The sequence below is a fragment of the Aphelocoma coerulescens genome, chromosome 4, assembly GCF_041296385.1.
Source record: "Aphelocoma coerulescens isolate FSJ_1873_10779 chromosome 4, UR_Acoe_1.0, whole genome shotgun sequence".
Taxonomy (NCBI): domain Eukaryota; kingdom Metazoa; phylum Chordata; class Aves; order Passeriformes; family Corvidae; genus Aphelocoma; species Aphelocoma coerulescens.
The window spans coordinates 56,271,065-56,290,384 of record NC_091017.1 but is presented as its reverse complement, the minus strand read 5'-3'; the positions used below and the strand labels follow the sequence as shown (position 1 = coordinate 56,290,384).

General features: G+C 36.4%; 1 protein-coding gene across 5 annotated transcripts in view; it reads left to right on the top strand.

Annotated features, from left to right (window-relative positions):
- FAM114A1 (family with sequence similarity 114 member A1) overlaps window positions 1-16,187 on the top strand; it is a 34,589-nt gene extending 18,402 nt beyond the window's left edge. For 3 of the 5 annotated variants that reach the window (XM_069014271.1, XM_069014268.1, XM_069014272.1), the window contains 7 exons: window positions 2,283-2,406; window positions 6,497-6,582; window positions 7,646-7,813; window positions 9,065-9,204; window positions 10,452-10,524; window positions 12,493-12,546; window positions 13,929-16,187. In XM_069014271.1, coding sequence (XP_068870372.1) covers window positions 2,283-2,406; window positions 6,497-6,582; window positions 7,646-7,813; window positions 9,065-9,204; window positions 10,452-10,524; window positions 12,493-12,546; window positions 13,929-14,030 — 747 coding nt within the window. In that variant the 3' untranslated portion in view covers window positions 14,031-16,187. The remainder of the gene's footprint in view (window positions 1-2,282; window positions 2,407-6,496; window positions 6,583-7,645; window positions 7,814-9,064; window positions 9,205-10,451; window positions 10,525-12,492; window positions 12,547-13,928) is intronic. The other 2 variants (XM_069014269.1, XM_069014270.1) reach the window with 2 other exon arrangements.
- The last annotated feature ends 3,133 nt before the right edge of the window (window positions 16,188-19,320 follow it).

The window sequence follows — 19,320 nt, the reverse complement described above, 5'->3', positions numbered from 1 at the left end:
TTCTGCAGACACATGTAGAATGAACAGTAAGTTTTCCATCAAGTTCAGAGAAAGCTGAATTGATCCTATGGGCCTGTCCTGGGTTTTAGGAAGTCTAACTCAATACACCTAAAATTTAACTACAAGATCAACTCAAACTTCATAACTGACAGGTATTTTTGTTAGGATCATATGTAGTGTGTATTTTTCAGATTGTGACACTATGCAGATGTCTTACAAATTCCTTGCAGAATTTGCAAGGAGGTTGAAATCTTTTGGTTTTGCATCAGGTACAAATACTTACATTCAGGAATTCCAGACCTACTACATGTGGAGGCTGATGAATTAAAATTAGTTCCAGATTATTACTTGTTCACTTCTTATTGTGTTAGTTTTTAAAGTTACATAAAAATACACCAAGCTACTATTACTGGAAGTATACAAACGTCTCTCTGAAGATGGTAATGTTAATAAGGCCTATCTGATAAATATATATTTTAATTTCAACTCTCAATTTATTTATTCTGCTAGTACATCAGTAGATCTCTGACAGTAGACTAATAGAATTCTGTAGATTCCTAGCAGTGATTTTTTTGTACTGAAACAGTTTTCTAAATAAATTTCTTAAAAACAAGTTTTCTTTTTTGTTTTTCTTTTTGTAATTAGCATTCTTTGCCCTGTGGCGTACTTCTTAATAAAATAGGTTGGATGTTAGGAAGAGTTTTTTTACTGAGAGAGTGATAAAGTGTTGGAATCATCTGCCCAGGGAGGTGGTGGTGTCACCATCCCTGGGGGTGTTCAGAAAAGGATTGGATGTGGCACTCTGTGCCATGGTTTAGTTGAGGTGGTGTTAGGGCATGGGTTGGACTTGGTGATTTTGAAGGTCTCTTCCAACGCAGTGATTCTGTGATTCTGTGAAAATATAACCAACTTATATTTTTAAATATTTTATTTGCTCTCACAAATAAAAGAATCTTATATGAATAACAGTTAGGTACATACTGTCAATATTGTTTTTATTTTTTGTAATTATGTCTAGATGAAAAACTATGCATTCGAACCCCACATGTAAGGTTCAAGGGTCTGCTTTTGGAAAAAAAAAAACGGAAATGGCCAAAAAGCTCAGGTTAATTGCGTGTGTCAACACTATTTTATGTGAGATACCACTGGATAAGCAAGACATGTGCAGGTTGTTACCATGAGGTTTCTGATGCACTTCATTTATGTCCTAGACATGTACATAGTCCTACTCAGTCCAGCAGGATTGATGGTAACTGTGTGAATCAACAAGTCCAATGCCCAGATAAATGTTGCAGTTACCACGCACATAAGCACACAGGCACAGAGTGCAGAAAGAATACCATAAACTTGAGACCTCTCCTAGCAGCCTGAAAGCCACAGGAGGACTGTAAGAGGTACTGAAGACATACATGTTTAAGCTTTTATTTTGAAAGTTTCCATTAAAAGAAGTTCCCAGTTAGCCCTATGGATAGTGCTATAGAAGGGGAGGAAAAAAGCCCTATGTAGTCCTTCACAACCTGACTTGAGTCTCACGGTTTTATCTTGTGTTTAACCCTGAGCACAGGAGCTGGACACAAGGACACGCCAGTAAGAAAGTAAGAGCTGTCTGCAGCCTTGCACTGAGGTAGTCTGTGCATCTGTCAACCAAACTTTAAAAAGCCCCTTGAAACAAACATAAAGGAAAAATTTTGCATCAAGCACAGTAAGGGTGTTTTCTCTTGGCTTCCATAGGCAGAAAGAGCGCTCTGCTCATGGGATTAACAGCATATAACTGTAGTACAAGCAGTGATTCAAAGAATCTGTTTCCAACCCTCTTAGGTTTGCCATCCTATTAGATATGCAGAGACTTGCAGATAGCTGAGACATGCAAAGACCTGCCAATACATTCTTCAGAACAGGTAGACTGTCAATAATTTTGGCTGCATTTTGAAGGCAACTTTTTCCAACTTTTCCTGTGAATGCTCAGACTAACCATTCTGCTTGTGCTCTTTTTGCCTGCTGTCTTCATCCAGGCAATCCCAAAATGCCTATTAGAGTTTGCAGTTAAACCACAGATTTATAGTGCAAAACTCATGTTCTGGAGGAAGGAATGGACCTGATGATCTGGCAAGGCTGGTGTAGTTTTTGTGATACTCAACAAATTCTGTTGACAAGAACTAAAAATATGTCTAAGCTGGGATGTTAGAGAAAAGGTTTGAACTTAATGGATGTTTCCATTTCTTAGTCTATTTTGGACTCAGGCTCTAAATTAGCATTTAATAATACTGTCCTTTCTTTTACAGATTCAGTCACATTTAGCAAGACTTGATGGAGAACAGTTGGAGACTGTGAAAAATGATTTAATTGCTATAAAAGAGATCTTTGTTCCAAAGGAATTAGATGATGAAGTGGTGCAGGCACAAAAAGGTAATTAGAAATACAGAGACTTAACCATATAAATAATTGCTACTTCTTATCTAGCAATTAAAAAAATTCCAGTCCAAACTGTAATTTCTGATATCCTAATGGTCTTCATAAGGTAGGTAATAAAATTAATACTCTAAAAGTTCTGGAAGCTGATTAATGCTTAATTGAATTTGTATTGTAACTGAAGTGCGAGATATAAAAAATCAAGCATAAATATTAAATTGTTTTGCTATATCATCAATGAAAGTATAAGAAAGGAAAATGATAACTTTTTGGATAACTCAACTTTTCTTACAGAATCTGTTTAGGAAATTGTATAGTCTGAAAGTTTTGAAGTACTTAGAAATGCTTTTCTGTTCAGAAACTTCGTCCTCACTCTGCACCCTCCCTTGTTAGATGGGGGAAAAGATTGGAGTGTCCAAGAAATTGAAGAACCCTGAATTTTTTTTTGAATGAAAGTCATTTTGAAATATAGTAACAAAGCTGCTTTAGAGGTATTGCTTGGCAAGATGTGGCGTGTGGAGTGCAAGAAGGGAGTTAGAGCAGCGTTCCGTAACTGTGACACAGCACAGCGTTGAAGACAATGGGCTGAGCTCATGAAAGTTACAATAAAATGGGTGGCTGTGGGCAAAATAGGTGTCTTTAAAAGGTCAAAAATGTTAGCATTCCCCCAAATAGGTTAGAACAGAATGATAAGAAGTCAGCTTAAAGCCAGCACGGTTCATGTCTCCAGGCCTTTGAGATCAATACCAAACCTCTTAGAGCTAACAGCAACGGTCCCCTTGACCTGTCTGAAGACTGGCTCATGCCACTGAACACCATATTGTTGTCTTTTGGAAACAAAGAAACATCGAAGGATATTTCTTCCACGTCCTCTTGATCTTCTCAGGGAACTTTGCCCATAAAACCTGCATTTTGCAAGATGGTGAGATACGATTTCTTTAGCCTTCAGAAAAGTTAGAAAAACTCTGTTAACATCCACATGTTGTAACAGGAAAGTAATTCTGCTCAGACTTCTCTTTCTGGCAGTGTTTACTCAGCTTGCCGGATCTTTCTCACAGGGACCTCATTGTTCCTCATTGCGGGGGACAGCAAGTGCTCAGCGTAAAGTCTTAGTATGGTAAAGTTTTATGCTGTTTTGTTCCCCTCTTAGTTAGTCTTTAAAATCCCACATTCTTCTATGGAGTTGTGAGAAATAGAAGTGAAGAAAGTGTATAACCTGCTTAGGAATGAGGACTCATGAGATGTCTGTTGTTCCTTAATTTCTATGGAAAATAGTACCTTGCTTTGAAACCAGCTCCCAGGAGAAGCTCTGTTTCTTGCACAAAGTGATGTTTTCCCTGAAGGTCAGAAGTTCTGTTTTTTTCAGTAGAGCACAACTGCTTATCATGCTCCTTGAAACATTTACAGGCATTTTGAATGGGGTGCAACCAAGGCAATGAGCACCTTAAAAAAAAAAGAGACCAAATCAAAGTGTGCTGCAGGTTTGCCCCTGCAAAAGCAAACCAATCATCGGTGAAACACATCCGCTCCTCCTGTGACTGTGGAAGTAAAAACCACACACGTGTTCTCTCCACCTTACAGCTGAATGGGTGTTACTTCAGGCAGCAGCACAAAATTATGCACATCCTTTGGTGTAATCAGGCTCAAGATTTGTTAGTGTTTGAACTGAAGATATATTTCATTTATTGGTGTTAAGTTGGATGAATTGTTCGACTAGAGGAACCAAAAGAATAGAAAGGTAAATTGCTTCTCAAAAGTAGCTTTCTGTTAGGGCTGAGTCTACGATTCTGAACATGCATTAATAGCTTCTACACTTACAAAATCAAGTCAGTAAGCCATATGGTCTTCTAATAGTGTATTTTTTACATAGAATTGCATATTTTTACTTAAACTAACTCATATAGCAAGAGCTAGCAGGCTTTGTTAAATTCTGTGGAGGAACTTTGATTTTAATTTTGCTTGCTAAACAGTTTAAAACTGCAACTGAGTTGATTTCCATAAGATTTTGATTTGTGTTTCCTAACTCAATAAAACGTGGGTTTTATTACTGTGTATGTATATAAAAATTATAAAAATTTATATTACTGTATATATATATATATTAAAAAAAAAAGAATAGATGGGAGAAAAAACAGTACTTTGCATTCAAGTGTTTGAAAAGGGTGACCATTTGTTTTATGTAAATTCTCAGGATCTCTTATCCTTGGATCTCAGAATCTGAGCAAGTTTCTGATGTTGGTGCTCCTTTATTTGCTACCATAAATGCTTTCAGTCCTACAGAAGGAGGTAATACTGCAGTGATCTTTGGAGGACTGTTTCAGGAAAGGATTTGGGCTAGGCTTTGTTCTTGGCAACTTTGAAATTGGAACTGTAGTATTTTTTTGTGTCTTGGTTTAACAGTCAGGTGCAAAGTTGATAAAAAAAGAGAAAGAACATATGTTTTCTGACACAAGTAGCAGAAAGCCACATGCATACCCTTCTCTCTAATGTTTCCTCTCACTTTGATTATGCAGCCCTTCCATGTATTTTTCACTGAAGCTTCACATCAACAGTTTGTGAAATAATAAGAGGAGAACATCTGTAAAAGTGGCTTTACCTACATTTTGAAAGCCATTAACACCCAAAATCTCATACGTGAGGTTAAGCGAGGCAGTAGCCAAAGTGAATATTCAATTGAATATCCCAGTTACCAACAGTTTTGGTAATTTTGCATTGATGTGGTAAACTGCTGCTCACTTTTCAGCCTGCTGCCATTCATAAAACAATTTGTCATTGATTTAAGAACAAGTGAGTGCAGTGTATCCAGTGTACTCTATTCCAAAGCCTGAAAATCCTATTGTCAAAATTTCCTTATAAGGGCAGCAGTGAAATGAACTTCATGCATCTCTTTGGCCTGCCAGAATACAAACTTCTTGACATTTTCCTTTGCTGTTAAGACAAAAGCTCAGTCTCTTGTTTGTTGTAGGTGAAGAATTCTTTGTGCTACACGCTAACTTACTTTATAGCACCAAAGATGGACACTCTGTACAAGCAAGGGTGAGATGTCCTTTTCCCTAGGAGAGTATAATCCAAGTCTCAAATTTTACCACCTTTCCACATGTTGCATGGTACTGTAAACAGTTCTACCAAGGTCCCCAAACTCACTGGAGAGTAATGGCCCTCTGCTTTTAAGCCCAATACTGAAGACTTGAATAAAAATGGAAGATCTGGCCCTACCTAATGAGTGAACAAAAAAAGTGAGAATATAGCAAGACACAAAATTGATTTTTGAAGTAGCTGGACTTTTGTCAGTATGGAGACTCTGACCTTCTAGAGACATCAGGCTAAAGAACTGGATTTTGTGTGTTCCATCAGGAAATCTTTTGCAAGCTCAGTAAATGCAGATGAACTAAACCAACCAAAATACTGACTTTTAGGAACTTGAAGCATGTTAGAATATGTCATCTGATAGTTGTCAAAGGAGTATATGTAATAAAGATGAAGTTCAAATATGAGTGATACTTATCTTTGCTCAAAAATCTGGTGAAATAAGATTTGAGAATCATTACTTCAAAGCAAACCAGAAAACGTTCTTCATTTAAGCAAATTTCGACCTTAAAATAAAAAGAAAACACACCTGTTACCTGTGGTTTGCAGGCAGAGCAGTAGAGAACATGTATGAACAGTATGAGAGAACAGTATGTTGCTTCTGAAACTTATTTGTATCTGGCCATGCTGCTGTTTTTATTCCTTGGTTTGAGAGAACAGGTAGTATCACTTCTTTGGTTAATTTGTGGGTCATGTATTTTTTGTCAGATAACATGGGGTTATGCAGTTTCTTGCCCTCTTGACTGTTTTTGTGAAACTTAGTGGAATTTAGGATGGGATAGAAAGAGCAGTTAAAGTGTCAAGCTGGTGTATCAGGTTGTGCAGGGATCCCTGTTGCTTGTTCTCTTCTTTATTTGAGCATATACATGCACACCCCCATACATTCCTTTCTTGTGTCGCTGTCACTGTTTTTCAAGTGCTGGAATGCTGGATGTATTTGATCATATAAAATACTATAGCAGTAACACACTAACAAAAGCTGTCTTGTTTTTTCTTGCAGCAGATATGGGAGAAGAGTTTGTCAGCATGCTCACGGAACTGCTGTTTGAATTGCACGTTGCTGCTACTCCTGACAAACTAAATAAGGTTAGCACCTGTTAGTGAGCTGCCTTCAGTTTTGTGGGCAAAGAAGGAGGGCTTTTTTCTGAAATCTGACACAGAGCAGTACCCAGTTCACTTCAGACAGTTCAGAAAACAAAGTACAGGAGACTCAGACTAAAATGCTGAATATAGAAAAGCTTTCACAGAAGAAGTGAGATGAGTAAGGCAGTGTAGTTGGACGAGCCCTTTCCAGTGTTAGAAAGCTTGAACCAGGGTGTCTCAGCAGAACAGGGTGAATGAGCACAGCAGATTTGGTCTTATGTATTGGGAACAAAAGTCAGGTTCATAATAATTTTTCTTGCTCTAAAAGTTAGATGTTTATGAGCTAGTCACATGACTAGTCACATTTGTACTATCAGGTCCCTTTAAAGCTGGTTAACCTGCCAATCTTAGGCTCAAACAAATGTTTATCTCTCTAGCTACATAGATAGATGATGGATAACTAGCTTAGGTTTAGGTCTTAATGTATTTTAATTTGACTTGATGTTAAAAAAAGAGATGTCATTAATTTCCTACTAAGCATAACAGTAGTCTGAAGTTGCATAAAGCTTCAAGACTTCAGCTTTGATCTATTTTCATGCCTGGGAAGGCAGCTCAAGATACAGTGATTTTATATTTCTTTTTCCTTTAAGAATTTAGTACTTTTCTCTTACCTTTTCAATTTTTTTTTTTTTCCTTCTTTATACACACTTCTTATTTTCTTATTTGGGAAACTGTATAAGAAAAATTTCTGTGTAAATTGATTTGAATGATAAAATAAAGCTGAAATATTAACTTTGGAATTAATGCCAGCTGTATGTGTTCGTTAGGAATATTGTACCTTTAGAGGAATTATCCCTGGATGATCCATCTTTATGCAATCTGAAATGCTTCTCCTTACAGTTTCTTAAACATACATGTAACTAAATGCTACTCAGAGTCTTGATATATTCAAATTTCTGAGTGTAAAAAAGGAAGTAATTAAATGTATTGTTAATTGATGTTCAGGAATGTCATCTGATATTCTCTTTTCAAACTGAACTTTGCGGTTGTGTTCTTTGTTTGGCAGGCTAGGAAAAAAGCTCATGAGTGGCTGGAAGAAGCCAGTTTGTCCACCCCAGTAGACACAGAAGAGGAGGTAAATGAAAAACTTGGAGAACTTGGTGAAGAAAAGACTCAAAAAGACGATAAAATTGACAGTGATAAAACAGAAGTAGACAAAAGCAAAACTGTGGAGGTAAAATAACTTTTGAAGGATGAGTTTCATTAAGTGAATGGACATACTTTGTTTGATAAGATTGTTTCTTCATGTGTTGGCTTCATATGTCATCCTTTTTTTTTAAATTCATGGAAGTAGTAAGAAATAATAATACACAACTATTCACTGCAGACCCAATAGGAGAGTAAATTACATAAATATTCTTACTGTTATTCTGTTTCTGTAAGTAAATATCAAAGTAGCAGGTTCTCTGTCACATTGTTTTTATTGTTTTATATCTGTGGGGTTTTGTGTATGCATGTTTATACTCAACACACAGTGAGCTGGGAGATTCTGTGGTGTAATGTCAAACATTGCATGCACACTTCAAGTTGTATCTCAATGTTTCTTAGTATCTCCTCTCAGTGACAATACATGGGAAAAATGGTCAAACTATGTAAACAGTCTGAATCATAAACAGACAAAACAGAAATATTATTTAGGCAACTAACAACTGTTCATTCTCTTTATGAAAGATAGTTCTTAAGGCTAAAAGTATTGTGTTCATTTAGAAAGTCCTGATAAAGTTAATTGTGATTGAATATTTTCTGTCAAGTTAATGGCAATGTTAAATGTGGTTTCTATCTTTGTCAAGATTATTATTTCTAATAAGAAGTTATCTGTCATGTTTCCTTACAAAAAAGTCTAAAGAAGCAGACAGAATGTATACACTGTATTTATTACAGATTTTTATGTGATTGCAGATTTCCAACTGGCATCACCTTGTGAAAGCTGTAACCCGATAGTGCTACGTAGATATTTCTGTCACTGTTGATAAAAGCCACTTTTTTATTGGGCACATTATCCATTTCTGCTCTGGAGATTCAGCTAAGGGATGACTCAGTACTTTTGGCTCCATATGAAAATAATTATGATTATGACTTACTCTAGAGTTTAGGTATCTTTCTATTTGTTAGGACTAGATTTAAAAGTGGTGAGAAAATCCAAGAGCCTGACCTAGTTCCCAGCCAAGTAAATGGGGGACTTGATCTTGCTAATTTTTCAGAACAAGTAGAAGGTCTTTGTTTTATAGCCTGTGGATATTTCATTTTCCAGTATTGTTTGTGAGGATGATTTTATGGCTGATATTACTTCATTATGTATGTGTTGGTTTCTCCAGTTGGGGTAGGAAGGGTTCCTATGTTTGAAATTCTTACATATGTATATATCTATAAATACATTTATCAGTGTTGTTATTATTGATTGTATTATTCCCATTTTTAATTTAAGGAAATCTACATGCTGTCCATTGAAAGTCTGGCTGAGGTAACTGCTCGTTGTATTGAACAGCTTCATAAAGTAGCAGAATTAATTCTACATGGGCAGGAAGTAGAAAAAACAGCTCAAGATCAAGCAAAAGTACTGACAAAGTGAGTATTATGTACTTCATATATGAACATTTGACATTTGCATAGAACTTGTCAAGTTCCATTCAGCTTGAAGGCACAGCATGTTCATGGATCAACAAACAGCATTGGTTTCAGGGGTCCTGGTGCTGTATTTTCTCATGCAATCAGGTTCTGTAGGCTACCTGTCATTTTTTGACATGGCTGACATATACATGTTTACAAAAACATGACCTATACACAAGCTAAAAGTTGTTTCTGCTCCAGCAAGCAAATGTACATGCCAACTTGGGTAGCATTTCCTATTCCCTCTGCAGAAGATACTGTGCCTGCATATATGGAATCTGCTTTTAGAGTGTGTAATGCAGTCTTATTATAGTTTCATTATCTAGTGTTTATCTGCCAAAAATATACAAAAATCAATCTGTAGTTCTAAACAATAGACCACATTTGTCAGCAACTTTGTAGTCAACCATAGTGAAATACCCAGAAATTCAAGAAGCCAGTCCATCTAGTGGGATTCCACATTCAGATCTCAAGCTCTGTAGTCATCAAGTGTACTGATTTCAGTAAGTTTTAATGTTAAGATATTTTAAAGAGTTGACTCCTAGATAAGTAAAATATTTAACCAAGTGCTTATCCTTAAGAATGCTACAAAGAATAGCAAAGTCCATAGGAACACTTCAGACTAAAACAAAGCACTTACTAAGTTTTTTTCAGAATCAGAGCTAAGGTGTGGTACACCTTGAAGAATGAGGTCCTATGGGATGCACTTGTGAATTCTAGGAAAACAATGAAAGATCTCAGAACAGAACTAGATCTTGTTCTCTCGTGTTTTAACCACAAGTGTACTTTCACTTTTAGCACAGAGTAGATGTTTTACTGGTCACATAGGAAAATTCTCACTGTTCTCATTCAAGTTTGATTTATTTCCAGCAGTATTCCCAGGAGTTGTGTTGCTGCAATCATCAGAGAAACAGTAGTTGAACTAGAAGTTTAGAATTTAAACAAGTGAAACATTGCACTGTCAAAAAGACTGGGGTGTGGAACAAGATATCATTTTGTTGCTGTAGTCAGCAGTGGATTTTTCAGTGAAAGAATATAAAAACTTTATCATGAACAGTCTATGCCTAAATATTTTAAAAATATTTAGAAGCAAAATTGCTTTAAGAACATCTTAGCTTCCAAGATAAAGTTTGTCACAGGGTTTTTATCTATTCATAGGTCAAGGATGTATTTTTATATTTGTCTCTCTTGTTTTTTTAAACCAGTTTAACAAGTGCCATGTGCAATGAAGTTTCATCTTTATCAAAGAAGTTTTCTGATTCTGTAACAGCAGCTGGGGTAAGATGACAGCATTTTGTGTAGCATTTGGGCTTTTTTTAACATAGTTCACCTCTTGAAACACAAATTCTCATGTGAGTCCAGTGGCTTTATATCAGCAAAGAGGCCACTTCTTTCCTCAGATCAAGAACACAGAGCATTTTTACAACAGAAAAGATCCCAAGCCTTGATAGATGACAGTGTCCCCTGCCTTCTCTCTTTGTAGAAACCATTTCCTGTTTTTCCTGATCACCACTCAACACTTCTTATCTTCTCACATTGAAGAGTCCCACATTTGAAGTTACACAGCTTGATGATAATTTTGTCTCCAACTCAGCCTATCCCTTTCGAGCACATTTGTGTAAAAGTCATTAGCAGATTGTATTGCAGTACCTTAAGATGGCTTCACGAGTTGTCATCTTAGCCGTTACTAGATCCCCTGCCTTAGCACTGCAATGTTTTCGAAAGGTTTAAGAGATTAGAAAATCCATTTGGTCCATCTTAAAAAAAATCACTCTGTCTCCTATCACGAGATATTCTGTTTGAGAACATCCATTTATCTGTGAACATCTTTGCTAGAAATAGAATCCTTTCTTTCAAGATGCTTCAAGGATGACTGACATCTGAGTATTATAGCAGGATTTGGAGGTAAAAATTGTGCTGTTACTGAAATTGTTCTGTAAACATCAGAGAAGAACAAATTCTGGTTCTCCTGATGGCTCCATGAAAACATGAATGTACTTCAAAGGAAATTCTTCCACTTCTCCCATTGGTTCTTCCAGCACATCTCTGAGCATGTTTTTTCATAGTTATTTGTACAGAACATGATTTATTTCTTTGCTTTTATTCTGAGTGATTTACACAACTTCCAATTAGTCTGGGAAAAAAATGCTTATTTTGCATTTTGAGATTGTTTTTTAGCATATATCTGTGGGACACTTGCAATAAACATATGCACAAATATATAAAAATAAATTGCACACAAAATATTAAACTAGCCCACTAAGTGGTGCATTCTGTAATGGATTTTCTAGTGACTGAGAGTAAAAATGTACTTCTTTTCTCTAACCACCTCTCCTTGGTCTGCCATCTTTCTCAAATCTAAAATTAAGAAGTTTCATGTTTCTATAAATCTGTAGTATGAGAGCTACAAGGTTGTAAGTGGAAATCCTTCCGTTAAATTAATCAGTATTGTGTTCAGTGTTGAAAGAAAACAACTTTTGGTGGAGGTTACTGTTATTCTGATGAACCACAATGCAAAGAAGAGTGAGAATAAAAAAGGGAGGAACTTTTGCCATTTTAAAAAGCAGAGGAACTAATGAATCTTGATTTTTTGGCCTCTAGTAGTGTCACTGGTAATTGTATCCATCTTTCTTCCTATCTGGTTGTTGAGAACAATGTCGTGCATGCTGTGCTGTTTCCCTGCCCAGCCTGCACTGTCCAGAGCAACATATGCTGCCTCCAGTTTGGGGATCTGAGTTTCAGCTGGTTTTCCTTCTGCAGGGGAGCTACTCTGGACCTTTCATTTCATCCTAACCACAGATATTTGTGTAACTTGAAAAACTTCGTTTTTCTTCTGACGTGTGTTTTTCCTTTTTGTGTCCTTGAAAAAAAGCAAGGGGTTAAAAATTTCGTGGGATGTTACAAGGTCACTGATAGACAGATGGACAAACAATGTCGTTACATAAACCTCACACCTGTAGGAAAGTAGGCAGTTTGAAACTCTGTGGCACATGAATTAATGAAGAAGTAAAACCTTGGACCTCTCTTACTTCAATTCCGTGATAGAAATACATAGGGTGTACTGACGTGTGTTTGAAATGTGGACACAGTTACCAGGAGTACAGAGATCAACAGTCTGAATAAGAATCAAGGTGAAAGAAGACCTTTATAGAATTCATAAAATCATCATATTCATCTCAGATATCAGTATATTTGTGTTAAATGTATTTCTTGATGTGGCATTTCATTCTGTTTCCTGGTTCACAGAGCAATATGAAGGCAGAGGTTCTTAACCCCATCATCAATAGTGTGTTATTAGAGGTAAGCTCCACCTCTTCACATTAGAAGATGTTCTAATACAATTGTTTGAAATGAGACAGGCACATTTATTTCTAAAAGAAAAGTTATTTTAAAATTAATGACAATATCATTCTGGCTGTTCAGTGCCAGCTCATAAATGTCCTAATTTTGTGTTCAACCTCTCCCACAAACACTGTAGTAGTGAGGTTGCATTTACTGAGGGTTCTTAAGAGCTGTATGACTGAAGTGAGGCTGACCAGCTCTGAAGCTCTGCTGGTGTATTGGTCAGAGCACAGCAACAAGTTGCAGTTTCAGACTATATCCTTTAAAATTTGCACTGTAGGTATATGCTACAGTGTTTCCCCATCTGCAGGCATTTAGTTTTCTACAAAGATTCACAGTCTAGCAACAGCCTTGGTCAGCACATGGACAACCATGTGTCAGACCACCAAAATGTTCATGAGCACTTTCTTTTATTTGACACCATGATCTGGTTTTCTTCAGGAAAGCACAGTGAGTAAAACATACCTCAGTTTTACCAAGAAGAGGTTGAGATGAAGTAATAGCCTCATGAAGTCCTAAAACTCAGAGTATCTGCAGCTCAGATTTTTAGCTCTGTTAGAGCACACTTCTCTTAAAACATAAGTAAACATATAGTAGTGACCATAAATTGTCATTCTGTATTTAATAGCTGTGTTCTCTTAAAAATAAGGAGAATGCTTTACAATAAGCAATTTTGCATTGAATTAACAATACCCTTATGGAAAATTGTGGAAAGTTGAATAGAGCTGTAGTGAAGACTACAGCTCCTTTTGTTATAGGGTAATTTTGCTGTTGCTGCTGATTTATCTTCCTGTGCTCCAGGAACTGCAAAATCTAGGAGTATTTAGAATTGTGGAATACAATGTTTTGTACTTCATAAATCCCATAGTTGTATACAAATATATATTAATACAGCCTAGGATCATGGAGAATTACAAGCCGCTATACTGTTCAGTATTAGAAATTCCAAAAATAGTATTACGTGTTAAAACCATTATAATTCTAACTGTTAATTTCAGTGACACTTCTTCCACCTACAGCAAATTCAAAATTAGTTCAGTTGATGGAATGACTAGCTGGTTTGTTTTTAAAAAATCAAATCTACTTCTGAACACTGTGGCATTTTATTCTACTCATATTACCAACAAAACTGCCCAAAAGTTCAAACTTAGGGGAAGCCAGATTTTTGTATACTGATTCAGGTTATGCTTGTTAGCTGTAAACTGGTGTATTTTATCATTTTTCTTATCTACAGATTCTAAAATCTTGTGTGAAGACATGCTAATATAGAAAAAACTACAGTGTAATTTCTGAAGTATATGGCAGCTGTACTGATGTATGACATTTTCTCTCCCCATTAGGGCTGCAACAGTACTACTTATATTCAGGATGCTTTCCAGTTACTGCTTCCAGTTCTGCAAATTTCCCATATCCAGACCAGTTGTTTGAAAGCCCATGAGTGACAGTTTCCCAGGAGTTGTCACCTTGACAGCAACCACAGACCCAATGTCTTCAGCTGTGCCAAGAAAAGAGCTGGTACAAGAGATGTCTGGCCACTAGAGTTCTTTGAAGACACTAAATGCAGTTTTGCACAAACAATACTGAGCAACATTTTAAAACTCTTTCAGATTTTCAGACTTTAGAAGTAGTTAGTAAAGTGAGTAGTTTCTTTTTCAGTACAGTTCATGCTTTGCATTAATTTAAATGGAAGTTTATTGATATTAGCATTGACTTAATTATGGATTCTAAATGCTGACCCTTTTGTTTGTAAACAATGTATGAAACAAATTGGAATGTAAAGTTTCTTAAAACATTTCACTTCAAATTACTATTTCTATTGTTTGTATAATTGTCAGTTAAAAAAATGTATTTCAGAAGCTGGTTTCAGTATTTAATTTTCGCCAACATGAACAAATTATCATAGTGTTGAGCTTGTTAAATATTACTTCCAGTAGCAAATAATAGCATCATATTAATATGTACCACTAGCATAACACTTTGTATTGAAGGAGTTGCATAGCAATAGGTATTAACTTTACTAAATGAAAATTAGGGAGGATATGCATAAAGAATTATACTTAAATTTTTTGAGCCAGTTACAATTATGGGTATAGCCCTGTATTTGCTGACCCATAAGTTTATATTAATTTAGGACTATTTCTTCATTTCAATGGTTGAACAACACAGCAGACAAAAGTAATCTTTTTAATATGCAAGGAATAGAAAATTTCCTTTTTGTTTGGCAATTGAAACACCTGCTAAACAACCTTCTCTCAGACGTGTTACAGGGTTAACTCTTTGAGGTTTACTGATACCTACAGTTCAGAAACAGAAGTTGTAGTAAGAAGTTAGGAGGGAATTGCTTTGTGTATGGAGATCATCTGTCAGAGCAATCACCTTTTTTTCCGAGGCAGTAGTTAGGGCATAAACAAGCAACAGGAATGACATTTCCTAACAACACTAGCAACCATGTAATTTGTCCATATCTTTAGTTTAAAATCTTGATCTGTGGACCTAAGAATTTGTTTAGGCTAGTTTCCTTCTTAGACAGGAAGAACTTTTCAATATTTTACATAGCCTGTTCTCTTGGATTTTTGTTATTATGTTTGTTTGAGCTATTTTGTATTTTTTTCTCTTTATATACTCATGAATTGTATTTAAATGCTAATTTTTACAGCTAACATTTTAATACATTTAAGCATAGTTCATACATCATAAAAATAATGAAATAGAACATGAGGAAGTTTCTGTGTTTGATGGAAAAGAGAAACCATGTATCTGCTTTTTACATGATAACTTCTTTGAGTACAAATAAGAAGACAGAAAGGTCTGTTTGTGTTTTACACTACTGTGGTCCCTGTTCTGCTGTCACACTCACTGTGACTTTTCCATGTTTTATTATTTAGAGATGAAATTTTCTCTATTCCTGAAATAAGGTTTATTATGCAAAATCTATTTTCTGGCACCCTGTAATTTAACAGACGTGAGATACCTTTCTGGGTAAGTAGAAGTACAGTCTTCGAATTCATTTGCACAGGCTGAATATAATCTCAGAAACCTCAGGGAATAATGTTTGAAATCATTGAGGGGCATTCTTAAGATAAAGATTGCTTGTCTGAGATACTCCTTATTAGAGGTTTCACTGACTTGCTTAAATTATGCATTTATGAATAAAGTACCTTACCCAGAAGTAAAAAAAGCTATAAAAAGTAACATGGAGACTTAAAGTATTTACATCCATACAATGTAGAAAGGGAAACAGAGCAGGATATGAGCATAGGGATACTCCCATCTGATCTTAGGATCATCTTGTCCTAGGAAAACTGAAGGTTTTATCTTTAAATCAATTTTAGGTAAATAATATTTCAGTCGAGAAGTACTATCTGGATGTAGCCAGAGTATTTTGTTTACACTGATCTGTATTTTTCCACCAGTCAAATAAATCATTTGAGATACTGAACTGAGACAGTACACTAAAAGGGAGTGGCTTGAATAATAATGTGATGGGAGTATATTCTCAGTGAAGTAATTTACTTTCTCATTTTGTGATTTACCTTTGGAATGATGAATGTGATTTTACTGGGAGACTGGCAAAAACAGATGCTGCCTTAAACTTTTAATGGAGAGTGTTCTTTCTTTCATCACCACCCTTTTCCAGGTCAGTACACTGAGTATGCCTTGGCACTTGGAAAACTATTGGGTTTTAAATACTTGTGAAAATTACCTGTTCTCTTGAGCAGTTATGTTTTCCATGGCATTCCATTCACTTTTGAGGACACACACCCTGTTATGCAGAGACAAAGGAGGCAAGCTTGTGCACTAAGTTAGAAATTTACCAAGAGAAGACTTAAAACAGTGTCTGCATACCTGCAGCCTTGCAGATGATCCGCAGTTACAGGTCATCGCTGAAGGATGAGCTGGAATTAGACAGTAAATTAAAGAAATAATTTACTGTATATTAAGGATATTGACTTCTTTTTTTTCTTGGATGTGGGTTTGGGTTTCTGTTAGGTAAACAAACCAAAGCAAGCTGTAAGTTGTTTACTGCTTTTAGGGTATAGTCTATTCATGTGTAAACGTCTCTTCCCCATGAGTTCCTCCTACATTCCAGCTTCCATTGCTAGAGACAGCTGAACAAAAGAATTGTCTCTTCTGCTTTTGATCATGCTGCTTAAATCACCCACTGAAGCCGTTAATATCTTCCTCCAAAATGTGCCTCAGTCATATCATACAAAATCAGTCATTACCACTTGGGATGCTTTTTAATTATGTGTGACACCAGTAATGTCCAGTGTCACTCACCAGTCATGATTCATAACAATTTCAAGGAGTCTGAAACGCTGCAGTATTTTGAATGACAAATACAGATTTTCCCCTTTTTTTTCTGATTCACAGAAGTGTTTTTATCATACAAGCATTCACACAGCTCATAGGATTATCTTTGAGACATTCCAGTTCTATTTCAGATGACAGCCCCATCCTTTCTGTTAGTCTCAGTAGAATGTAGAGCGTGGAAAAGGACTTTCCCGAGTTCTTTTTAAAACCATCTCAGAGCAAGGCTTAATGTGATACCATCAGCCCGACTGACCTACTTTGAAGTTCTTACAGTTGAACTGGAAAGCCCTCTGGACTTTAAACACTTTATTCTGTCTCAGGTCAACCTTTGTTGCCGAAGCTGCTTTTATTGTGCAATTTGTACATTTTCCATGCTGTGTCCTACTTCAGCATTCATATTGATGATGGTGTGGAGTTTTAGAATTAAAATTTGAAAATAAAATGTCAAAAATGCAGCTGTATTAAAAAGATGTGAGACAGAAATTATTTTCAAAAGAAAAAAGAATGTACTCTCTGGAAATATGAAAAATTTTCAAGGTTGGATTAGAGAAAAGCCTCTGTAAAAAAATTTTTCAGCATTTCTCAGAATAAACAAGAGATGACATCTGAGTAGCTCAGCAGAACAGGAATAATGCACTTCTAAAGTAAAATGAAAATCTGCATGAACTTAAAGGAAGTCAGAGATGAGGACATTAAAAGAGGAAGAGCTCAAAGGAAAGAAGACAGTTAATTTGGTCACTCTGGCTGTGCAGTGCTCATTCTCCCTCTATTACCTGCACAGTAAAAGTCCCTGGGCCCACATTTGCTAAGAACTCCTTAGTAGTCTCCTGCTTTGATCTCCTCTTCACAGCCTCCCTTTACAGCCTTTTGAGGATGTACCCAGAAGACCAGGTAATTCAAATAATTTTTAAACACCTTCAGAAATCTCTCAACCCATTTAGTAGATTTGGGAAAATGCAGCCCTGCTTTTCCTGCCCTTTGTGATCTCAGAGACTCTATCAGCAGCTCATCTGATGCTGGCATTTAAGGTAGTCTTTGCCTTCCCTCCAGTTCTCTTTGCCAGTTCAGCCCCGTGTCCATTTTGCATTCTCTGTTCCATCAGTTCCGCCTTCACCACCAGTTTTGTTCACATCCCGCCCCTCCTTCACCTTCACGTCTCCTTCCCCTTGCTGGTTTCTGAGGCTCTTCTCTCCTGCCCATCATCTTGCGCTTGAGAGGCTGCACCAGGACATCCTTTCTCTATTCACATGTTCGGTTCTGACAAAGCCAGAGATGAAGACAAGGAGTTACGAGGATGTGGGAGGGGAGAAACAAAACCTCAGGAGAAAATGGCAAGACACTAAACCAGTTGTTTTCAGTCCATTCTTTCTCCAGTGTAAGGAGGCCGGACCAGAGACTGCCTGAGATCCTTTTCAACCTGAATTACTTGAGGATCACGTTTTTTCTTACCATCCATACCTATCTCCCCCCATTCTTCCACTATTTCCTGTAGTTTGGATCACACTTAGAAGACAAGGTAAGCTTTACTCAGCAGACATTAAAAGCTTGTAAGAGCCTTTTGGGTTTTCTGGTTTATGATGTTTTTAAAGGTAACTTGGAAGATGGAACCTTCCAGAGTAGTAAAACCAAACACCTGGAGAGCTGTGGGATAACTGTGGGTAATAAAACAGCAAATCACAGTTTAGTTCTCAAAGGAAAAGAAAAGAGGCAGGTTATAGGCAGCAAGAATAATAATAGAATTAAATTGTAGGAGAAAGAAAATTAAGTTGGGGTCACAAGAAGCAGGGCTATTCCTATCAAGATCTCTGGATTACTGAAGGGGAAAAGTGATAGATAGCTTGAATCACTTGAAGCATTTAAACACTGACCAAAATGGCCTTAGCAACTCTGTAGTGATTTGAGACAAATACATCTCTTCATATGTAAGTTGCTCTCCATAATAAGAAAAAAAACACCCAGAAACAAATTGTGAGAGGTTTAGTTCATACGCTGTATTAAAAACTCCACTTCTGAAAAGCATTATTACCACAAACAATAAAAAGCCCCCAAGTCAAGAAAGTATTTTTCTCTTATTTTTTTTTTAATAAGATGGTAACAAACAATAGAAACAAATGCTTCAGACTTATCCAACTAATTATAAAAAATTCCATATGCCCTCAAATCATTCAGAAACTAATGTTCACAACTATTCCTATTAAATCTGAACTGCTCGGTGTAGACTGGAAAATGCAATTTCAGAAAGCTTCAGGAGGGGGAAAGGCTGTATAAATGTATAAAAGGAATGGAGGTAATGAAGTATTAACTGGATGCTAAATTGCTGCCTGTCATGTTTGCGATGGGCAGTTTACAATCTGTTCGTCCTGATGGATTTAGCGCACGGGAGCCTGAAGTCCTGGCAATTTCTGTGTCTGCCTAGTA